The following is an 18,468-nucleotide window of genomic DNA, read 5'->3' on the forward strand; positions in this document are numbered from 1 at the left end:
TATATATATAGGGACAACACTGTGGTGAATTAGATGATCATTTGATTCCCAAAAGAAAATGTTATTCTACCTTATCTGGTGTTTAGGGTTTAGGAGACAATGAATTTGGTTTTTATCTCTTTGAAAATGCAGGTATTTTCTTAATCGACAGGATTCTTCACCCRTCCTGGTCTTTTTAAGTAGCTGAATTTGCAGACATCATTTGTTTACTCTCTTCCAATAACATGGCCTTCCAGAGACTTTAGCAAACTTGCAACATTTGAAGTTTCAACCTGACTGTCATGTTTTAAAGTAATAACGGCTGAATAGTGCATTTTTATTGGCTGTACATAAACACAATCTCAATGCAGAACTGTAGACACTCTCAATGCGCTCAAATGTACTTTAGATGGCAAGATAAAAAAAAATTGAAGATTAAAAAATTTGTTTTGGTGCTTATATATTTTCAAATAACTCTTTACAGATTCTCTTTTCAACCAGAACATCATAAACCTAACTAATATTCAGCCTCACCTTTTATAGAGAATCTAAAATAAAAAAAAATATATATATATATAATTGTAAAGTTGTCCGAAATAATCTAAATCTCAGTGTGTCACCATGGGGAGACCTCCCCAAGGGGTGCTGGCTGCAAATGAGTTCAATAAGCAAACTGCCAAGTTTGCGGAGAACAACTGCTCTATTTAGCATGTGCAGATTTACATGTCACTGTCTAAAAGAAACTCAAACATCTGTTCCTCATTACAAACACTGTGGATCCCATCAGTTAGAGCAGCCTGAACACCAGGGCCAATGATGTATTGAACAAACTGGCTTAGATTGGTGCCAAATTAAGGGGAAAAAAACTAAAGATTTTTGTGACACTGTTGACTGAAAAACATCAGTCCACCTATTTAATAATCTGCAGCCCTGGAAACAAATGATCTAAAGTAACAAAATTAAACAAAACAAGTAGTCCTTATGACCTCATCAGTCACTCAGAAATGTCCCATTCTACTACAGAGGTTGCCTATTAATTGCATCCTTTATGATTTCAAGCAGGTAACAATGTCACCTCCCAAAGCTGTCACATGCAATCTGCAACTATTTGTACAAACACCTCCACAGTAAAGGTTTTGTGAGTCGCAGCCAAAAACAATAGCAGGAAGCTGACATTTCCCACCTACTGAGGGTCACAGCTCATTGCTGCAGTTCTTTGAATCCTGGGATGTGAAACCTATTTCCTCCCAATGGGACGCCACTTCTTTCTCTTTCATCCGCCTCACACTGGAAATGAGAATGACGGTTCCATTAGCGAGGGGGGGAAAGAATCCCCAGCTTGGCCAGAGAGAGGTGCAATGCTGAGAGCCAAATTGAATAAATGAAATTCCAGTATGGGATGAGTGGGAAGAGAAAGAGCTTGCTGGGTAGCCAAGGTTGTGCAGCTGCTGGTTTGTGTGATTTACAAACTAGAAACACACGTTTTTATTTTTTATTTTTTGGTCAGTACTCGTTTCAAGATTTGAAACACACTGATGGGAGTTTCAGGTCTCTAAGCACAGAAGATTTTGTCAGATTTAGCAAGCTTGTTGTTGGTTTGTTAGCACATTTCTACCAACATAAAAAAAGTTTTCTTTCTGTATCAGAGGACAGTTAAAACAACAACAACATAACGCTGTCAATGTCAATGCATGAAGACRCAATCTATTGCCTTATTGGTTTCGGGGGGCATTCATGCTCAGATGCAAAGGTAAGGCCCACGTTGTGAGGATGATGTATTTCCCTGCTGGTCCAGAAGATCTGTGCTTCCCCTGTTAATCTCATTTCCTGGTCTTGTTTTCCATCTGATTGCTCGATCCACTCATCCATCATAGTCAACACTGTCTCTGAAGAGGAGCTCAGTGCATAAAAAACTACGGAAGAGGATTAGGGCCACTGAAAAAACTTTGACTTTAATCTCATAATTCTGAGAAAAAAGTCAGGATTCTGAGATTAAAGTCAGAATTCCTTTTTTAATTTTTTTAGTGGCCCTAATCCTCTTCCATAACAAGCAAGCAAACAAAAACAAACAAACAAACAAAAAATAAAGCAGTGAGGAGATATGCAGACAAGGGTGTGGCAAAAAAAGTCCTTATGTAACTTCAAGGTCTCAAAGGAGTAAAGATTCACCAATGACCACTATTATCCAAATTTGTGCAAATTTCTCCTCAACAATGTTGTTTGTTTTAAAATTAGCAGAAAATCAAATAAGTAGAAAAAATGAAAGTTAGATTTGATTGTGAGCTGAACCAAGACAAAAAAAAAAAAGTCACAAAAAGAATCAAATGCTTATTAGTTTCCGCCCCTGATGAAGCTTTAATGTAATTTATTGAACGATTAGATCCAACTTTTGGTTTCTTAGACAAAATTTCAAGGGATAAGAGAAGACCTTGACCTGATTATGACTCAGTGAATAAAACACAGACCTGTCCAAAGTGAGACGAATTTATCCTCATGGGAGCACGAATGAACTTTTCTGAAATCTGTCCAAAAATTACAGACATACCTCAGTCTGGACTAAGGAGGTGGATTGAACATCTGGGAAACTGTCGCTTTGCCAAAACCAAAGCTTCCAAACATGACTGGAAGGCAGGAAAGCTAGAGTGAGAAATTAAACGGCTCTTATTGTTAAAATGAAATTTATTTCATGAGATTCTTTTTTTTTTAGATCTCATCTTCAAAGTCATGATCTCATCGGCTTTTCAGTTCGAAAGCACAAAGCACAGCAATAAAAAAAAGAACAAGAACCAACGTGTATGAYTGTAATTCAAATGTGGCTTTTTTTTTAATATCCATGTTGAAAGGCATACATTAGAGTGCAAACCGTTCTTTGGCAAAAGTACAATATAACTCCCGATGGGTACTAGTATATCCTGATTGACCACTGTTTCAGGGACAGCACGGGTAAAGCAGGTTCAGTCTCGCAGAGCAGTGCATTCCATTAACACATGGAACTTTAATAAATCAATGATTGATGTTGTGCTTTGGCACCCAGATCTTGGAACACTTGCCACAAAATGTGTTTAGCCTGTTGCTGAGTAGGGGGGCGGGGGTGTTGGGTGGGAAGTACACAACTGTAAACACACAAAACTGTGCAAGTATATCTGAACACGTGACATGACACCAGAGTGGCTACAGCCCCTCGTAATCCATCTGATATCTTGAGCGGAAAATTGCGGACCGACTTTATTTCTGTTCAGGAACAGATGCTCGCTACAAAAACAAGAAATGAAAAGAAACTCGAGCGCGACGACATGATTAGGAAGAAAAGCGAAACAGGAAAATGAAAAAAAATGCCAAATTAAACAAGCCAGTGCACGAATGAGTGGTATTTGTCTATGTACAGTACATATAAAAGTTCTGGTGAAGACTTGCTTTACCTCTGTCCCAATCACACCCCCCACCCCCACCCTTGTTATCCCCCCAACTCCCCGTCTCATATGGCTTCTATTACAGTGGAATGAGGGTCAGAGGGCTGGAGAAGCCTGCGTTCCACTAAATGACATCAGCTCAGACTCAAATCTTCAACATGGCAAAAAAACAAGAACAGGGTCAGCAATCCCAACGCCGAAGTCTCTCCTTACAGGAAGAAAAGAGGAGGAAAGCTGAAGAAAAGGAGGRGTTGCAGAACGCATGCAAGCGTGTCCTTGTGTAAACTGGAGCTCGAGAGCTGCAGGGCCCCAAGAGCAAAGATTCTTCCCAGTACTGCAGCGGTGGGTCAAAACCATCGAAAAGTGAAACAACAGAGAGAGCGTCAAACGGAGAACACTGCTGCGGTAAAGTTAGCGGCACTAAMAAGCTGTGCCCAAACAAATACAACATTCAAAGTTTACCATTTCCAACATTTTCAAAGTTGTAAAACAGTATTGTTTGACTTTTGAGGCTGGAAACACTGGGATAAAGTTCAAATGCTACGCTAAATAATGACTTTCCTGATCCTGRAAGCACAGTGACGGTACAAGAGGGCGTTGTTGTGAGTGGATTAATAGTTCCGTAACAGAAAATGATTTCAACTCATCAAGCTCAGGACAGGCCGGCGTTATCCACGGATAGAAAAGCAGAAATCAGTAGACATGCTTCTTTGCATCACAAACCGTTTTTTTTTTTTGCTGTTGTAGGGTTTCACATTTTCTTCACAAGTAAGCATTTTTATACAAAAAGGTAAAAAAATTACATTATATAAAACACCATGGATTAAAAGATAAAATAACTCTACAAATGAAAAGTCTCTGAATAAAACAATCCTCTCCGTTCTGATGTTTTGTTAGAAGAAATACTGAGCGTATATACTGCAGTTGCTCTGCATACAAAGGGTAATACTTTTAAGGCTTGTATTTTAGTGTTTAAATCAGACGAAATGGAAAATAGCACCAGTTTTCGGCATCTCTAACCTGAGAAAAATGYGTGAGCCATCAAAAAGGATGCTGTACTTCCCATTACCTTTCCCTTCCCGCTTGTCAACGACATCTGGTTCTGTTTTTTTTCTCTCCATTATTACGCTTCATAAGTCTGAATGAGCAAGAAGAAGTTTTGTCCGACCTGTTTAATCCTTGGGAGTGTTGGTTGGTTTGTTGTTGGAGGATTACAAACCAAGCCATGGACTTCTGCAACAAACAGACATTTTAAGACACCAACTTGCCCCTGAATTAAAACTAAAAAAAAAAAAAATAAACCCCCCAAAAAAAGACCCCCCAAGAATTAAACAAAGAGGTTGTTGGGTCTGTCGAGGTTAACTGTGGCTGTGGATCAGTCTCGTCTCTCCTCTCAATGAGTCAGATTTTTATGTGACTTGAAGACTTCAGTTTATCAAGGTGGGTGGGGGGGTGAAGGTAATCCTGGAGGTTATCCCTGGTGGGTGTTGACTTTTTGTCTTTCACTAACATCTTCTTGATGGAAACACACCGGGCAGCAGGCGCCTTTTAGCTTGACGGGTTGTTTGCACTCAACTGTTGGACAAGATTCCACAAAGCAGGTCACCTGGGCATCCTGAGGAGGAAGCAGAGAGGAACAGTAAATCATAAGTTTACAGYCCCTCAGGTAAAACCTGCCAAACTGGACACTTCAACAACACGGAATAGATAGAAACACAGAATTAAAGGTGATTTTAAAGGAGATATTGTGCTTTTAAATCCTTTTTCACATTTAAATCATTCAGCTGGGGCCAATGTAAAGTGGAACTGCAATGCTTTGGTCTGAATTCCTCTTTATTGTAAGCCCACAAGCCCCTCTTTCACCCCTTTTCTGTAGTGTTCCTCGGATCAACTCGTTTTGAGGCTGTCTCTTTAAATCGAAACGAGACACTTTGGCTTCAAGTCTGACCCAGAGCGAGAGATGAATGAAGACAAGGAAACTGGAGTTGGTAAGTCCAGACCTTATTTGGCAGTTCTGTTGTAAAATCTGCAGGTTTATAGTAACTAGGTACATTTACTTTGTTACAGTACTTAAGCAGTTCTTTTGAGGATTTGTAATTTTATCAGTTATTTTTTAAAATAGCCACTTTTACTTATATTTCATTACATTTTAAACCTAAAAATAATAGTTTTACTTCTTAACTTTAAAATGTAACACCTAGTTAATCATTACAAAATTAAATATATGTTCAAACTCATCATGAAAGGTGTTTATCCACTCTAAAAAATGAAGTGTTGAATTTATTCAACAAAGTCATGTCAACTGGCTCCACTAAGCCTAGTTGATACATACATTGCTCAGTTTACTCAAACTGACTTAGAGGAACCAGTTTAGTTCAGTAAATTCAACTGTTTATTTATTAGAGAGTGTAAAAGTACTTTTACTTTCACAATTTTTGTGAACAGTTTTCTGACTTTTACTTGAGTAGTTTTCTCATCAGTGAAATTTATTTTTACCGAAGTCATTTTCTGTTCAAGTAATTTTACTTTTACTTAGTGATTTTTTTAAGTACTATATAGACCTCTGAAATTCTGTGATGTAATAGTTCATAAAACGGCATTAAAAAAATTAGAGAAAACTGAACATGTTGAAAAACATTGCCCAAAAAGAATATTAAGATATCTTTGCAGCAACAAGAGTGACAAAATTTAAATTTGATGCACTCCTAGAGACTGCAAAGACACAACAAAATGCATTTAAYGGCTAAAAAGTGGATTTTTTTTCATATGTCCCTTTTTAAATGTGTGAAGAAAAACAAACTGAGCTGTAAATAAGACAAATTACTGCAGGAGTGAAAAACAGGCATGAAGACGTCAGAGGCAGTAGACTTTGGCATGAGGGTGTCATCACCTCTGCCAGAAGTTGGCATCAGATAAAGAATAAAGCCAGAGCTGTCAGGTGCACGAACACCAGGGCCRGGGAAAAGTTCAAGCCAAGAAATGAACGTCTTCAAAGAGAGCGAGAGGAAATAAAGGGAAGCATTTTAAAACAGGCAAACTCCTCACATAGACATGATGGACATCGCATCATAAGTGAGAAATACCAGGATCCTTCAACACGATGAGGGGTGAGTGAGTGTTTGTGTAGTCAAAAACATACTCTGCATTCACACGTGGAGCAGGAGTCCTTTCTCCACCGTTCTCCATCTGTTCGCTCACGCCCCTCACCATCAGTGCAGTCGGTGTTGTGCAGGCGAGCTTCCAGTCTTTTAATCTACAAAAGAAAACGCAACGAAATACAATCATTTCACAATTAAAAACACAATTTAGTGTCTGTGGGCGCACRAGCACACCTGTTTCCGTAAACTTTTGATGGTCTTCTGCATGTCCAATACAAAGTCCTGGAAATCACTGATCAGAGGCTCGCTGGTCGCTTTAGAGGCTGCAGAAATATTTACAAGAGTTTCTTGGGCTTCTTTCAGTAAACTGGAAAAAAACAAATGCACATGTATTAAAATACTACAATTATATAACCGTCATCTGCGTTTAACAGTAATTAATGAGTTCATTCTTACCTTTAAGGAACTTTTTTTTTAGCGAAAAGTGAAAAGATACAAATGAATCATCAAGAATGGGATGGATTTTTTAAAAAACACCGATGGTTGTTTGTTATCTACCTTTTGTCTTCGACACTGTTGGCAGGTTTCTCCTCTTTGTAGCTGTACTCAGCTGATCTCCGTCCCCTGAAGTGGTACGACAGGGCGTTGAACTGACCCTTGGTTCTGCAGTCTGGTAGCATAAGCAAAACAATATATTACTGCTCAAAATCATGGGTAAAATGCAATCGGATGCTGAGTGGAAGAACCAAGCTTGTGATGTTATAAAAGCAATCTGACTAACATCATGGTTCCCACATCTTGGTCAACATCAAATTCAAGGACCTTTCAAGGACTTTCCAGTACCAATTCCCTCAAATTAAAGAACCACGCACAACGGCAGTTACCTACTGCTACCGCAGAATGTTACCAATAAAACAGGTTTAATATTATGTAAATTCAATGAAAGACTGAACAACATAGAAGTTGAGTCGACAAGTGTAATTTTTTGGCTGTTTTCACAAACTTTCTAGGGCCTTGAAATAATTTTTTCAAATTCACAAACTTTCAAGGATTTCAAGGACCCATGGGAACCYTGTAGCATTGTGCAGGTTCATGCCATGTTACAATTTAAGCTCTGTGTTAAAACCCTTGGTGTTAAATAAAACCCAATAGGACTTGCAAATAAGATGAGTTAGAATGAATAAAGAATTTAAGTGCTTTCGACTTTAACGCAAATGTTACTGCACTAAAACTGAAAGTATTGTGAAGACTGTTGCTCGTCTTACCCTCGCAGCAGTCCTGCCACATGCGCAGGTCAATATGAGGGATATTTTCGCAGCTGTCGTAGCCGTGCGGCAGCTCGGCCACCGTGAACACGTCTTTTTGAACGCGGGTGATGTTGTCTCCGTTGTCGCAGAGAATTCGAGCCAGAGACGCCTGCTTCAGCTGAGTCAGCTGGGCGGGAGTGAACACGCCTGGGCTTTCGTACCAGAACCTGAACAAAAACAGGAACAGGTAATAGAAGAGGACAAGAAAATTGTGTAAATTAGCCCTTTTTTGGTCTCTTGTTTTTGCATTACAGCTGTAATTTTGCATGGTTTCTAAAGATAAATCACAGATAAGAGGAAAAGAGGAACAGGAAGCAAGAGGTTTCTGAGGTGTAGATTGTTTAGGTTGAATGGAGGCATTTAATTCATGCAAACAGATGTGAGTTTGTGAAGTGTGAACTGAAATGTGCTTGATTTGATGTACCTGTCACCATCCCGCACACGTTTAAATTGTAGTGTGAGCAGACACATGAGGGTAGGACCCAATCTACTACCGGGAACCAAGTCTTCGGACATCAAGGCTGGGAACAGGTCAATATTCAGAGGAGTACCATACAGCCTGCCATGTAAGAAAAACACTTAATTTAAAACTGAAGTTAGTTAATATCTGTAAAGTAATTTCCAATGTACTATACTGCCATTGTGGGTAAGTACGTAGTGTTGGTTTGCAACAGAATGACTGTTTTCCAAACAAAAGTAGTGCACTAAAAAGACCCGGCCTGGTACAATGTTGGTTAAAAAACTCCTAGTTTACCATACCCTGCAGGATTTATAGCTTCATGTCTTAAACATTGCTGCTAATTCAGTTCATACCTTCGTAGTTTTTCTCTAACATCCGGATTCTTGATCTCGTTCCTCAAGTCATCAAATGTTTGAGCTGTAGTCAGGTTACAGAAGGTCCTATAGTCATTGTACGATGGTATGCCATGGTCCCTGCCTCTCTGAACGTTCATGGCAGCCAGATCCAAAGCCACAGCATGGGCCATGGAGAACAACTTCTCTGTCAGCTCTGTGTTCAACAGCTGCGTGGAAACACGCATTTTGCCGGCGACGCCAAAGAGSCCACGAAGGAGCGGATCGATGCCACCCTCATTTACAATGCGGAACGGAGAGAAGAAGGCCCGGTGCAGAGAAAGGTGTCCCTGAGAGATCGGTTCAAAGTTCTCATTTAGCCTGTAGAGCACTGGATTGATGAGGGTGTGTCCGAAGCGGAAAGCAGCTGTGGCAAACGCATTAAAGATGCCAGCATTAATGTTGGGGTTATAACCGGTATATGGTCCCAGCATCTTCAGGCCTGCATCACCAAGAATCTAAGAAAAAAACAATATTGTTTGACTATATTCATTTAAATCATACATCAAATATTTTTTTCTAATAATCACACAAAGGCTGCACTTATGGTGAGAGCTGTTACCTTTGGTAACCAGTGACTGTAGGTGATGTGCTGCATCTGGGCCCCMACTATCTTCCTGGTCTCATGGTAGATTGTGTCCCCATCCCAGTGGGGATTCAGTCTCAGTAACTCTGTAGCTATGCGATTGTGTTCTCTGAACCACACAGTGTGCATCGCAGTCAAGCCAAGCTGCTCGTTGGCACGGTGATCTCCCGCTAAGAAACATGGAATTGGACTCTCATTTTCATCCCTCATACACTCAGTGGGAGGTCCTGTGGCAAATGGCAAAAGTGGCTTCCCTGTTCGTTGTATGATACCTTGACGGAGCAGCCCCCTGTGACTTGCCATATCACGGACTTGCTCGGATTCATGTTGTGAGCTGCCGTATAYATTGGAAGCGTCGATGTAAGAGGTGATTTGGTTGCTTTGCTCTCTTGGATAAACGCTGTTCATGAGCAGGGACGTCATCCCACTGCCACACACGGGGCTCGATCGCACAAAGAACATGCAGCGAGCCCCGCTTCGCAGCTGCCGTTGGTCATTGGGGGGGAACTGGATTGGGAAGCACGGTGGGTCGTTTGTGCACACCTGAACACACAGCTGACCATCGGAAAACCGTGACTGGCTTAGGGAAACCACCGTTGAGTCCAAATCATGGTCCAGGAACTGACCCCACTGCATCAGAATGTGAGTGTATCGGTCATCAGGAGTGATGGTTTCTGTTCCAATCAGTGTGGTGGACACAAGCCTCGGCAGTGGCAACCTGTACCCATTATGCACCCTGTCGGTGGTTCCTCTCGGCAGATTGAAGCCGTTATCRTAGACTGGTTTCAGGAGGCGCTCAAAGGCCGTGAGTGAGGCCCCCCACATAGGGTGCTGCAAGTTGTTGCAGGTGCCATCGTGACTGCGGTACTTTTGGTGGAAGCAAATGTCAGAGCAGTTATTGATGCGGCGATGAGCTGTGCAACCAGACAGATTAGCAATCATATCCAGGAAACGGGGGGATACCAGGTCATTGTAGCGAAAAGCTGTAAAAAGGTAACAYAAACTCAGTAAATTAGAAATGTACATGCACAATAAATAGGTGTGGATGTGAAAAAGTTCATTAATGAAAATTGGGAGATAATTTGTAGGAAACCTCAAATAGTATTTGTATATTAAGATTTCCCTAGTTGGAAAGAAACAAAAACATTGCTCACAGGGAAAAATTCAAAGCCTTTTTCCTCAAAATCAGTCTTTTTTTGTTGCTAAAAAAAGCTTCAAAATTTTTTTTAGGATTATATTTCAGTCAGTTCATTCGAATGATACATTGACAAGGCATTAATTCATAATATTTTGACAAAATGCAATTTGTGCACACGTTTAAATCAAAACCCTASATCTGCCTGTTTCTCTACATTCCATTTWTGGACTTAATCYTTATTTCGATGTGATGGGTCACATATTTGGAGAAAGCAGAATCGTGTGACACATCACTTATTAGCTTGTTTCCTGCTGTTTGGAGACCTTAACTTTGGAATTTGGTTGTCGTCATCTTGCTATGTTTTGGAGCCAGACGTGCCTATATATGGGAATGTCGATACTCTCACTGATAAAATTGATTGGACAAAAATATGTTTCTTTCAGGCCAATCAAAACAAACAATAGATCTTTGAAAAGAATAATCCAGTTAGTGACACTTAAGGCCTTGTAGGGGAAAAACGACTTCAAATCTGATACTTATGGAATGATAAACCTTTAGAGCGAGTCCCTAGTACTAGTCTGTTGTATTGCATGCATAAGCACGCCCACAGTGGCTTTACTACTGACAGTGAGTGAAACCGTCCATATTTCTGATACAATGAGCTCACACTGGTTTGTCAGTGTTGTCAGCTTGCTGCAGCACATTCTAAAAAAGACAGTTTTATATGTTAACTATTCAATTTAATTGGACCAACCCTTGACCCTGCATGGGGAAGGAATGAGAGGAGACTGAGAAAGGGAATCAGTTTATTGACCAAAGTATGTTAAACTCTGCCATAATGTGTGGAACTGTGCCCCTTTTCAGAATGTTTGGCTGAACACGAGGGAGCATTTCTCATGTTCAGAAAACTTGCTGAACACAGACGCATGCTACTATGCACGCCTGCAGCACCTCACGACTTATTTAAAGAGGCAATATCATGTAAATTTTACTTTTTTGAGCTTTAAATAATTTTATAATGTTACCCTCTCATAAAAAAACATGCCCAGAGTCTTGCTTTGACTCATTCATGCATGTTTGAGAAATCCTGCAGTGTCCTGAGGCAACCAGGCAGGGGAGCAATAACAACCGGTTGGGCCTTTTTTGGACCAGCTCCTCCTCTATGTTGTGTCTCCAAGCTGAGCTTCCTCATCACAGAGTACACACACCCAGCCCCGTGCTGAAATGGGTGGGACAGAAGCGTAAAAAGGTTCTTAAAGGGATCCCTGATTAGTTGTAACATTAGACTTTAATTTCATAAACACATATTTTAACTGTAAAATAAAGACTGTAAAAATACTGTAGGCTGTTCAGTTTTGTAAATTTTTAAAAATATATTTTAACACGGACAGGACCATTTCATTTACACACAAAGCATTCTGGGTAAATGATGACGTAGATAGGTCCTCGGTGCGAGGCTGCTAGTGAGCTATATCCACCCTGAAGGTTAATCTTGGACAATATCTGACAATTGGCTCTTTTAAATGAAACCAGAGAGCGTTGACAGAGAGGAGAAGGTAAACGACTCAGCCTGTAACTGAAAATATGGATGGAGGACAACAGAGCTGCTTCATGGAAGAAGAACCTCAGCTTAGCCTGTTAGCTTTAGTGTTAGCGCTGATGCTATATTGCCTTATATGTATTAGCTCAGCGCTAGCGCGACAAGCAAGCTAAACCGAGGTCCTCCATCCATATTTTCAGTTGCAGGCTGAGTCATTTTTGTGTTCCCCTCTCTGTCATGTGGATGGAGGACCTCAGTGAGGAGAGGAGAATATGTAGCGCTGAGCTAAAACATATGAGATAATGTCGGGGCTAATGCTAAAGCTAACAGGCTAAGCTCAACGAAGGCGAGAATTCCTGTACACCAGGTGCCACACATCTCACTTTACACACATTACTGCTGTGTTGGGTTTTGTATTAGTTTTTTGTGTGTTTTGTATAACAGTGATTATAATAATAAAAACATTTAAAACACAGAAAAAGCCACAACAAGAATAATCAACAGCCTGCTTGGACTTTTGAACAAAAGTGCTAAAGCTTAGGATTAGCCTCACCGGTGCCATTGGTGTCGACCATAAGACCCTGGTTGACGTGGTTCTGGATGAGCAGGAGAGTCTGCTCGAAGATCTCACCAGCACGTGCCTGCCCGACTGTGTAGGGATCCCGTGGGTATCGGAAAAGAGCGAGCAGCTCTCCTGGATTACGAGGCTGACTGGAGGGATGAGGGACGACAAGTATGGTGGGGGGGTGGGGGGGACGAAGACAAGAAAGACACGATAAACTTTTAAAACAACTCTGACACGTCTCAGGAAAACTCTCCGCTGCGGCTCRAAGAATCCAAAAACTAGCACAAACACATGACTCGGTGTATTTGTGTGCGTGCCTCTGAGCTGTGCTTCCACTAATTCATACAGACCAATCAGCTGCTTTATTTATTTAAACCTGCATCCAGTTGAAAAGTTGAAAACTGAGCCACAGCTTAACAAAAACAGCTGTCCCATGCTATAAACTTGTGTAAGTGAACTTACCACTAGAACACAAAGTGTAGCGATACTTTGATATTTTACTGTTAAACTTGGTCAAGTCAGGAGAGTTTTAGATGAATTCAGAACTAACCACAAATCAAGCCACAAAACCCACTGCGAAGGGCAAATGAAGGGTGCATTTGGGGAAAAGGTTTTGTGGCTTCTGTAAAATAAAAACAAAAACTTGGCAGCAGTTGCAGCCTGGTCCAGAAACAACGAGCTGTGATCTTCAGCAAACATCCTCCATGTTCTCTCTTTCTGACAAAAAGTCTGCTCAGCATTCCCCTTTGTCTTCGAATGACCCCAGTTTTCTCGTATTTTCTGTCACTGTAACACACTTTCATGTTTACAGGTGATGATGTCTGGTTTTTGTTTGATTTCAGCTCAACTTCGACAAATTTCCACCCGACTGAGTGATGTGGCGAGCAGCTGTACTTCTCYTGGCACGCACTCACCTACACTCTGCCCACCCAGGCGCACACAACAAACACACGTGAAGAGAAYACATTTGCTCACAAACCCAGAGTGATGGTCGCTGTGGCAATGAGGGGATTTCCAAATCTGTTTAAATCGCAATCACAGAATGGGACGTGCTTTTCTGTTTAGTTGGTGTACTTTGTGTCTGGAAATGTACAAGATGTCAAATGCTGACATGAGGTGGGACAAATGACTAATGACCACGTCGACCCAGATAGATGGTTTTTTTTGTGTGTTGTTTTTCTTAATAAAAATGAATCCAATCTGTACACGTTTTTCATGTCTTCAGCGCAACCCAACACAGAAATTTGTTTTGGAATAATTTTGTCCAAAGATTTTTTTTTTTAACTATTGCGGTTTTTCAGTTACTGGCACCAGAATTAGCGCTGGTGCTACAGCCTGACTTGTTTATTCAAGACATTTAAATCAGCTGTTTAACAATAAATATAAAGCTTTCAAAAATGTTGTTTACTAAAAACAAACATTACTTTTAATTTTTGTAGTAAACTTCCAGAAGAAGAGATCCAAGCCAGGCTGCAGCATCTTGTTGGTTTTCCCGCCAAAACAACAAAAATCTGCTTGAGCAATATTCTTTTTTAAATTACATTAAACTCAAAAATGATTTGCTTCCAGATTCAACCACTTTAGTGACTGCGTTTTCACAAAAGCAAGGCAGCTTGTGAGTTTGAGGAGCTGCGTGTAAGAAAGCAAATATCTTCCTGCAGTTTGTTCAGCCAGCTGTGGTAATGAGTCTGGAATGCAGATGGATGCAAGAGTGAATGATCAGATACAGGGGAAATTCTCCAGAGCATCTAGCAAGTAAAACGCACAAGCGATTTTAATTATCTGCTCATTTTCTAAGACAACTTCAGAGTTCGTGTGGTTATGGGTTTATTGTGAGACTTCCTCATGTCCTACCCATCGAAAAGACGTCTCCTTGTGGACTCGATAGCACTGTCCACGCTACGTATGGCCTGCTCTATGGATGTGCTCACGAAGGTGTCGCCCTCCCGGCTGATTGCAGGCACTGATGGAAAGAGATTAAAGACAAAATAAAAATTAAAAAAACAAGCAAAAAACAAGGTGAAACTCATCACCAAAGCATCGACTGGTATGCCTCTGCCTGACGTAGACATGTCTGCCTTTGAATAAAATAACAGTTTTATATTACCTATCATCATAAATAAACTTTACCTTGAGTTCTACCCTAATGGAGTTACTATGCTTATTTTTAAGTAAATATTTAATTTCATCAAGGAGATATCATGCACACAAGACCACCCATGACGGAGGTACACCGCACTAACACACTGGCAGCCAGAGTATGCCTATGATCCARTGGGCGGAGGCATAATAAGACAATTTGCATTTTTTGTGAAAATGAAGCGGGAATGCTTGAAGAGTTTTGCTGAAAGTTGCTTAAGTCAAGTAAAAGTAGATAAATTAGCAATAGAGGATAAAAATAATAGAATTAGCAGATGGTAAGAAAAGAATATAATTTTTTTAATTAGCAGAAATTTAAAAAAGGGTTACAAAACCAAAGCAAAAACAGATTAAATCAACAGAAAAAGCTGAAAAGGTAGTTAAAAAAGCAGAAACTAGAGAACAAAAGCTGAATTTTTTTTGCTGAATTAAGCAGCAGAAGAAACTAAAATTATCAGAAAAAGGTGAATTTAGCTTAAGCTAAAATTAGCTGAAAATAACTAAAAAGTAGCTAAAAAAGCCAGAAGACAGCTGGAGTTACTAGAAAGCAGCTGAAAGAAGCATAACAAAATAAATTTGCTAAAAAAGCTAAAAATATTAAGCATAAACAGTTGAAGAATGATAGCTGAAAAAGCCAAAAACAGGGTAAAAATCATCAAAAAAGAAGCTAAAGGAGACTGATATTAGCACAAATAAGTCAAAAAAGCAGAACCAGAATAAAAGGTGAAAAGTACAATAAAGATTTATAAACATTCTGAAGGGTTTTAATGATGTTAAAGTCAGCTCCATTCGTTTAATGAGAAAAAAAATGGAAGAAAAAGCCAAATCTCTCAAAAAGTAAATTGCTGAAATACCAAATGTCATAGCCAGAGAGTCCTGAAGGAGCTCAATATTGTGATATATAAATTGCTGAAATAGCACAAATATTTATGTAAAAACGTCCAGAAGCAAAAYGGATCCTTTCAATTGTTAACCATCACAAGACAGTCTTTGTGGGACACTATTTTCTAAATTCATTTACGGAAGTTTATGTTTAGAGGATTAACAGCATTTTCTAAAGCAATTAGCTTTAGAACTTCAGCATCTTGGCTTCTTTACGATGCTGGAGTGAACACATTTCTGGCACAGGCCTTCCTGTCTCTGTGCCACTGAAAACAGTGAGACTGTGACGTGAAGACCGAGAGTCCAAGAAAAACTGAGCACTTTGTYTCAGTTTATGGTTCGCCAGCAGAGCGCTTGCAGTTCAAACTCGCACATCTCAGCGGGAAACACCAACACACACACAAGGAAAAAGCTGATTGGAATCGGACAGGTCTGCAGCAGAGTGTGACTAAATTACTGTGACTCAGTCAAAGATCATCAACAACGATCAACAAAATTTTCAGAAAAACACACATAAAATGCTCATCAATCTGGAAGGGGTCTTAGGACCATATCCAAACTATTTTGAGTCCATTATTCTGCCTTCTGAAATTATTTACAAGCAGAAAAGATTCAAGGCAGCTGCCAGTTTTGCAAAGAGTGAATCTCCCAGCAGGTTCACTTTGAAGTCCATCTTAAGACTCTACAGGTTTCAATTAGTATGTTTGATGTTAAAGTTCATGACAGGATAATTAGGAGGAAAAAACATTCAACAAGTATGGTTAGTTTGAAAGGTATGCCAGGTGAAAATATCTATAAAAATAAGACACACAAGGCCAAAGTATAGACATTTACTCTTAACACRCAGCTATATGTTTTGAGAAAACTAAAACAGCCCTTTGCAACTGTTGTGCATGGTGGTGATGATTTAGGGTTYTGCAGCCACAGGACTTGGGCACATTGCAGTTACTGAATCACACATAAAGCTCTGCTGTATACAAACATATTCYAGAATCCAATGTGAGGTCATCTGTTTGACATCTGAAGCTCACTGGATCATGCAACAGCAGCAAATCTTTAACAGAACCACTGAAAAAGAACAAAATCAAGACGTTGCAGTGACCCAAAGTCCAGACCTTAATGTGACTGAAAGTCTGCGGCAGGACCCTGAGCGAGCTGTGAATGAACAAATGTGAAACCTCAAACAACTGAAGGTTGTAGGTGACCAAAATCTCTCCATAACTACTGAGAGACAGATAAAGCAAAAGTTACTAAGAGTTATAGCTAATAAAGTTTGTTCTACAATCCRTTCACTGTACAGTTTCATGTAGGTCTGTCACAATCCTGAATGTACTTTGTAGAAAAATCCCACTTTCAGCATTACAGTTTGTAAACAGCTATCATAAAATCTGTTTTAAAAGTAGCAGAAAAAGAAAGTTTCATACCCGTGACTGTGAGCACCATACTAGCGACCTGGTAGCCGATAGGGTTGCGAGCAACACACTCATAGCGTCCACCATCGGCAGTGCCAACATCCTTCACCTCCAGGTAACCGTCAGGGCTGATGTGGAACTTCCCACTTTCTGTCACCTGTACACCATCCTAAAAGAGACGGATGGAAAAGACCTGGAATTTTAGACCGGCTTTGATCCATTAAGTTTGGTTTTTCTGTAGTTGCCTATTAACTGCTCCAGGAAACAGCAGGATGAATGTTTCTAACCTTGTTCCAGGTAAGGACTGGCCTTGGCTGGCCCTGAGCTCTGCAGGGAATCTGCACATCCTGGCCAGCCTCCACAGTCAGGTCCCTTGGAGCATTTGTGAAAACAGGCGTTACTGAATGAGTTAAAACATACACACACGTGTTAATGATTCTGCGCCAGTCCTGAATGAACTAAACATGGACAACACATTATGAAGTTAATCACAGTAGACTGGAAACTCTCAAGATTCGTATTTTCCACATCTTGCATAAAGAAAACAGAGCCACTCAACAACAAGCACCTGTGCTACTTTCAACTAAATGACTGCTTAGAWCAATGATGGGCAACTTAAATGCTGAAAGGAGCCATGATATTTTGTTGACATGACCAGAGGGCCGGATCATAGTGCCGCAAGGTCATTACATTTCCCCAAACGTAATAAAACAAAGTCGCTGTCTTTTGTGTTTGTGACTGCAATAAACTCTTCATATTTAGCTTTGTGCAACGACTTATATTAAAATCCTTTATGGCAGACAGTATCTTTAAGTAGACTAAACACATGCAGGTTTAATGTTTCCCTCACTGTTTACCTCCCTAAAAATATGTATATGTTCTTGATTTTCTTTTTTCTTCACTTAAAAAAACACTTTTAAAGCAGCTTTTAGAATATAAGAGCAGCTTTGAGTACTTGAAAAAGAGGCAGGGCCCATTGGTGGGCCTGAGGGAAGAAACATGTGGCCCACGGTCCACCAGTTGCYCATCTGCTAGCTTAGATGAATCAATTACTAAACAACTAAAACAGATTTATTTTAAAATATACATATATTTAGGGGTCTTCTTTCATCAACATCCTCACCTCTCTGCTCAATGCTAAGCTGTACAGCAGTTGTCGCAGTGCCCACTGTGTTGACTGCCTGACACTGGTACAGACCCTCGTCGTGCGCCGCCACCCGAGTGATGCGGAGCGTACCAGAGGACAAGACCACGTGACGACGRTCCGAAGGCAGCGGACTTCCTCCTCGAGTCCAGACGATGACGGGCTCGGGGTTACCGCTTGCCTCGCAGGGGAAATCCACCGTGTGACCCTCCAGGACTGACTGGTCCTGTGGCGTGGTGGTAAACTGGGGGATTGCTAAATAAAGGAAGAAAGGGATATGTAACATAAAAAAAATAAAAAAGATATATATAAATACAGCGGATAAAATAAGTATTGAACACGTCACCATTTTTCTCAGTAAATATATTACTAGAGGTGCTAATGACATGAAATTTTCACCAGATGTTGGTAACAAA

At 40.3% G+C, this 18,468-nt stretch overlaps 1 protein-coding gene across 2 annotated transcripts in view; it reads right to left on the bottom strand.

The window, feature by feature from the left end:
• Positions 1 to 2,640: 2,640 nt before the first annotated feature.
• Positions 2,641 to 18,468, bottom strand: part of pxdn (peroxidasin) — a 41,644-nt gene continuing 25,816 nt past the window's right edge. For both annotated transcript variants that reach the window (XM_014010441.1, XM_014010432.1), the window contains 13 exons: positions 18,032 to 18,307; positions 17,196 to 17,308; positions 16,921 to 17,077; positions 14,330 to 14,438; positions 12,464 to 12,621; positions 9,209 to 10,215; positions 8,608 to 9,104; positions 8,219 to 8,353; positions 7,753 to 7,961; positions 7,046 to 7,157; positions 6,722 to 6,854; positions 6,529 to 6,642; positions 2,641 to 5,004 (listed from right to left, as the gene is read on the bottom strand). In XM_014010441.1, coding sequence (XP_013865895.1) covers positions 4,861 to 5,004; positions 6,529 to 6,642; positions 6,722 to 6,854; positions 7,046 to 7,157; positions 7,753 to 7,961; positions 8,219 to 8,353; positions 8,608 to 9,104; positions 9,209 to 10,215; positions 12,464 to 12,621; positions 14,330 to 14,438; positions 16,921 to 17,077; positions 17,196 to 17,308; positions 18,032 to 18,307 — 3,164 coding nt within the window. In that variant the 3' untranslated portion in view covers positions 2,641 to 4,860. The remainder of the gene's footprint in view (positions 5,005 to 6,528; positions 6,643 to 6,721; positions 6,855 to 7,045; positions 7,158 to 7,752; positions 7,962 to 8,218; positions 8,354 to 8,607; positions 9,105 to 9,208; positions 10,216 to 12,463; positions 12,622 to 14,329; positions 14,439 to 16,920; positions 17,078 to 17,195; positions 17,309 to 18,031; positions 18,308 to 18,468) is intronic.

The sequence above is a fragment of the Austrofundulus limnaeus genome, unplaced genomic scaffold (assembly GCF_001266775.1).
Source record: "Austrofundulus limnaeus strain Quisiro unplaced genomic scaffold, Austrofundulus_limnaeus-1.0 Scaffold2, whole genome shotgun sequence".
Classification (NCBI taxonomy): Eukaryota; Metazoa; Chordata; class Actinopteri; order Cyprinodontiformes; family Rivulidae; genus Austrofundulus; species Austrofundulus limnaeus.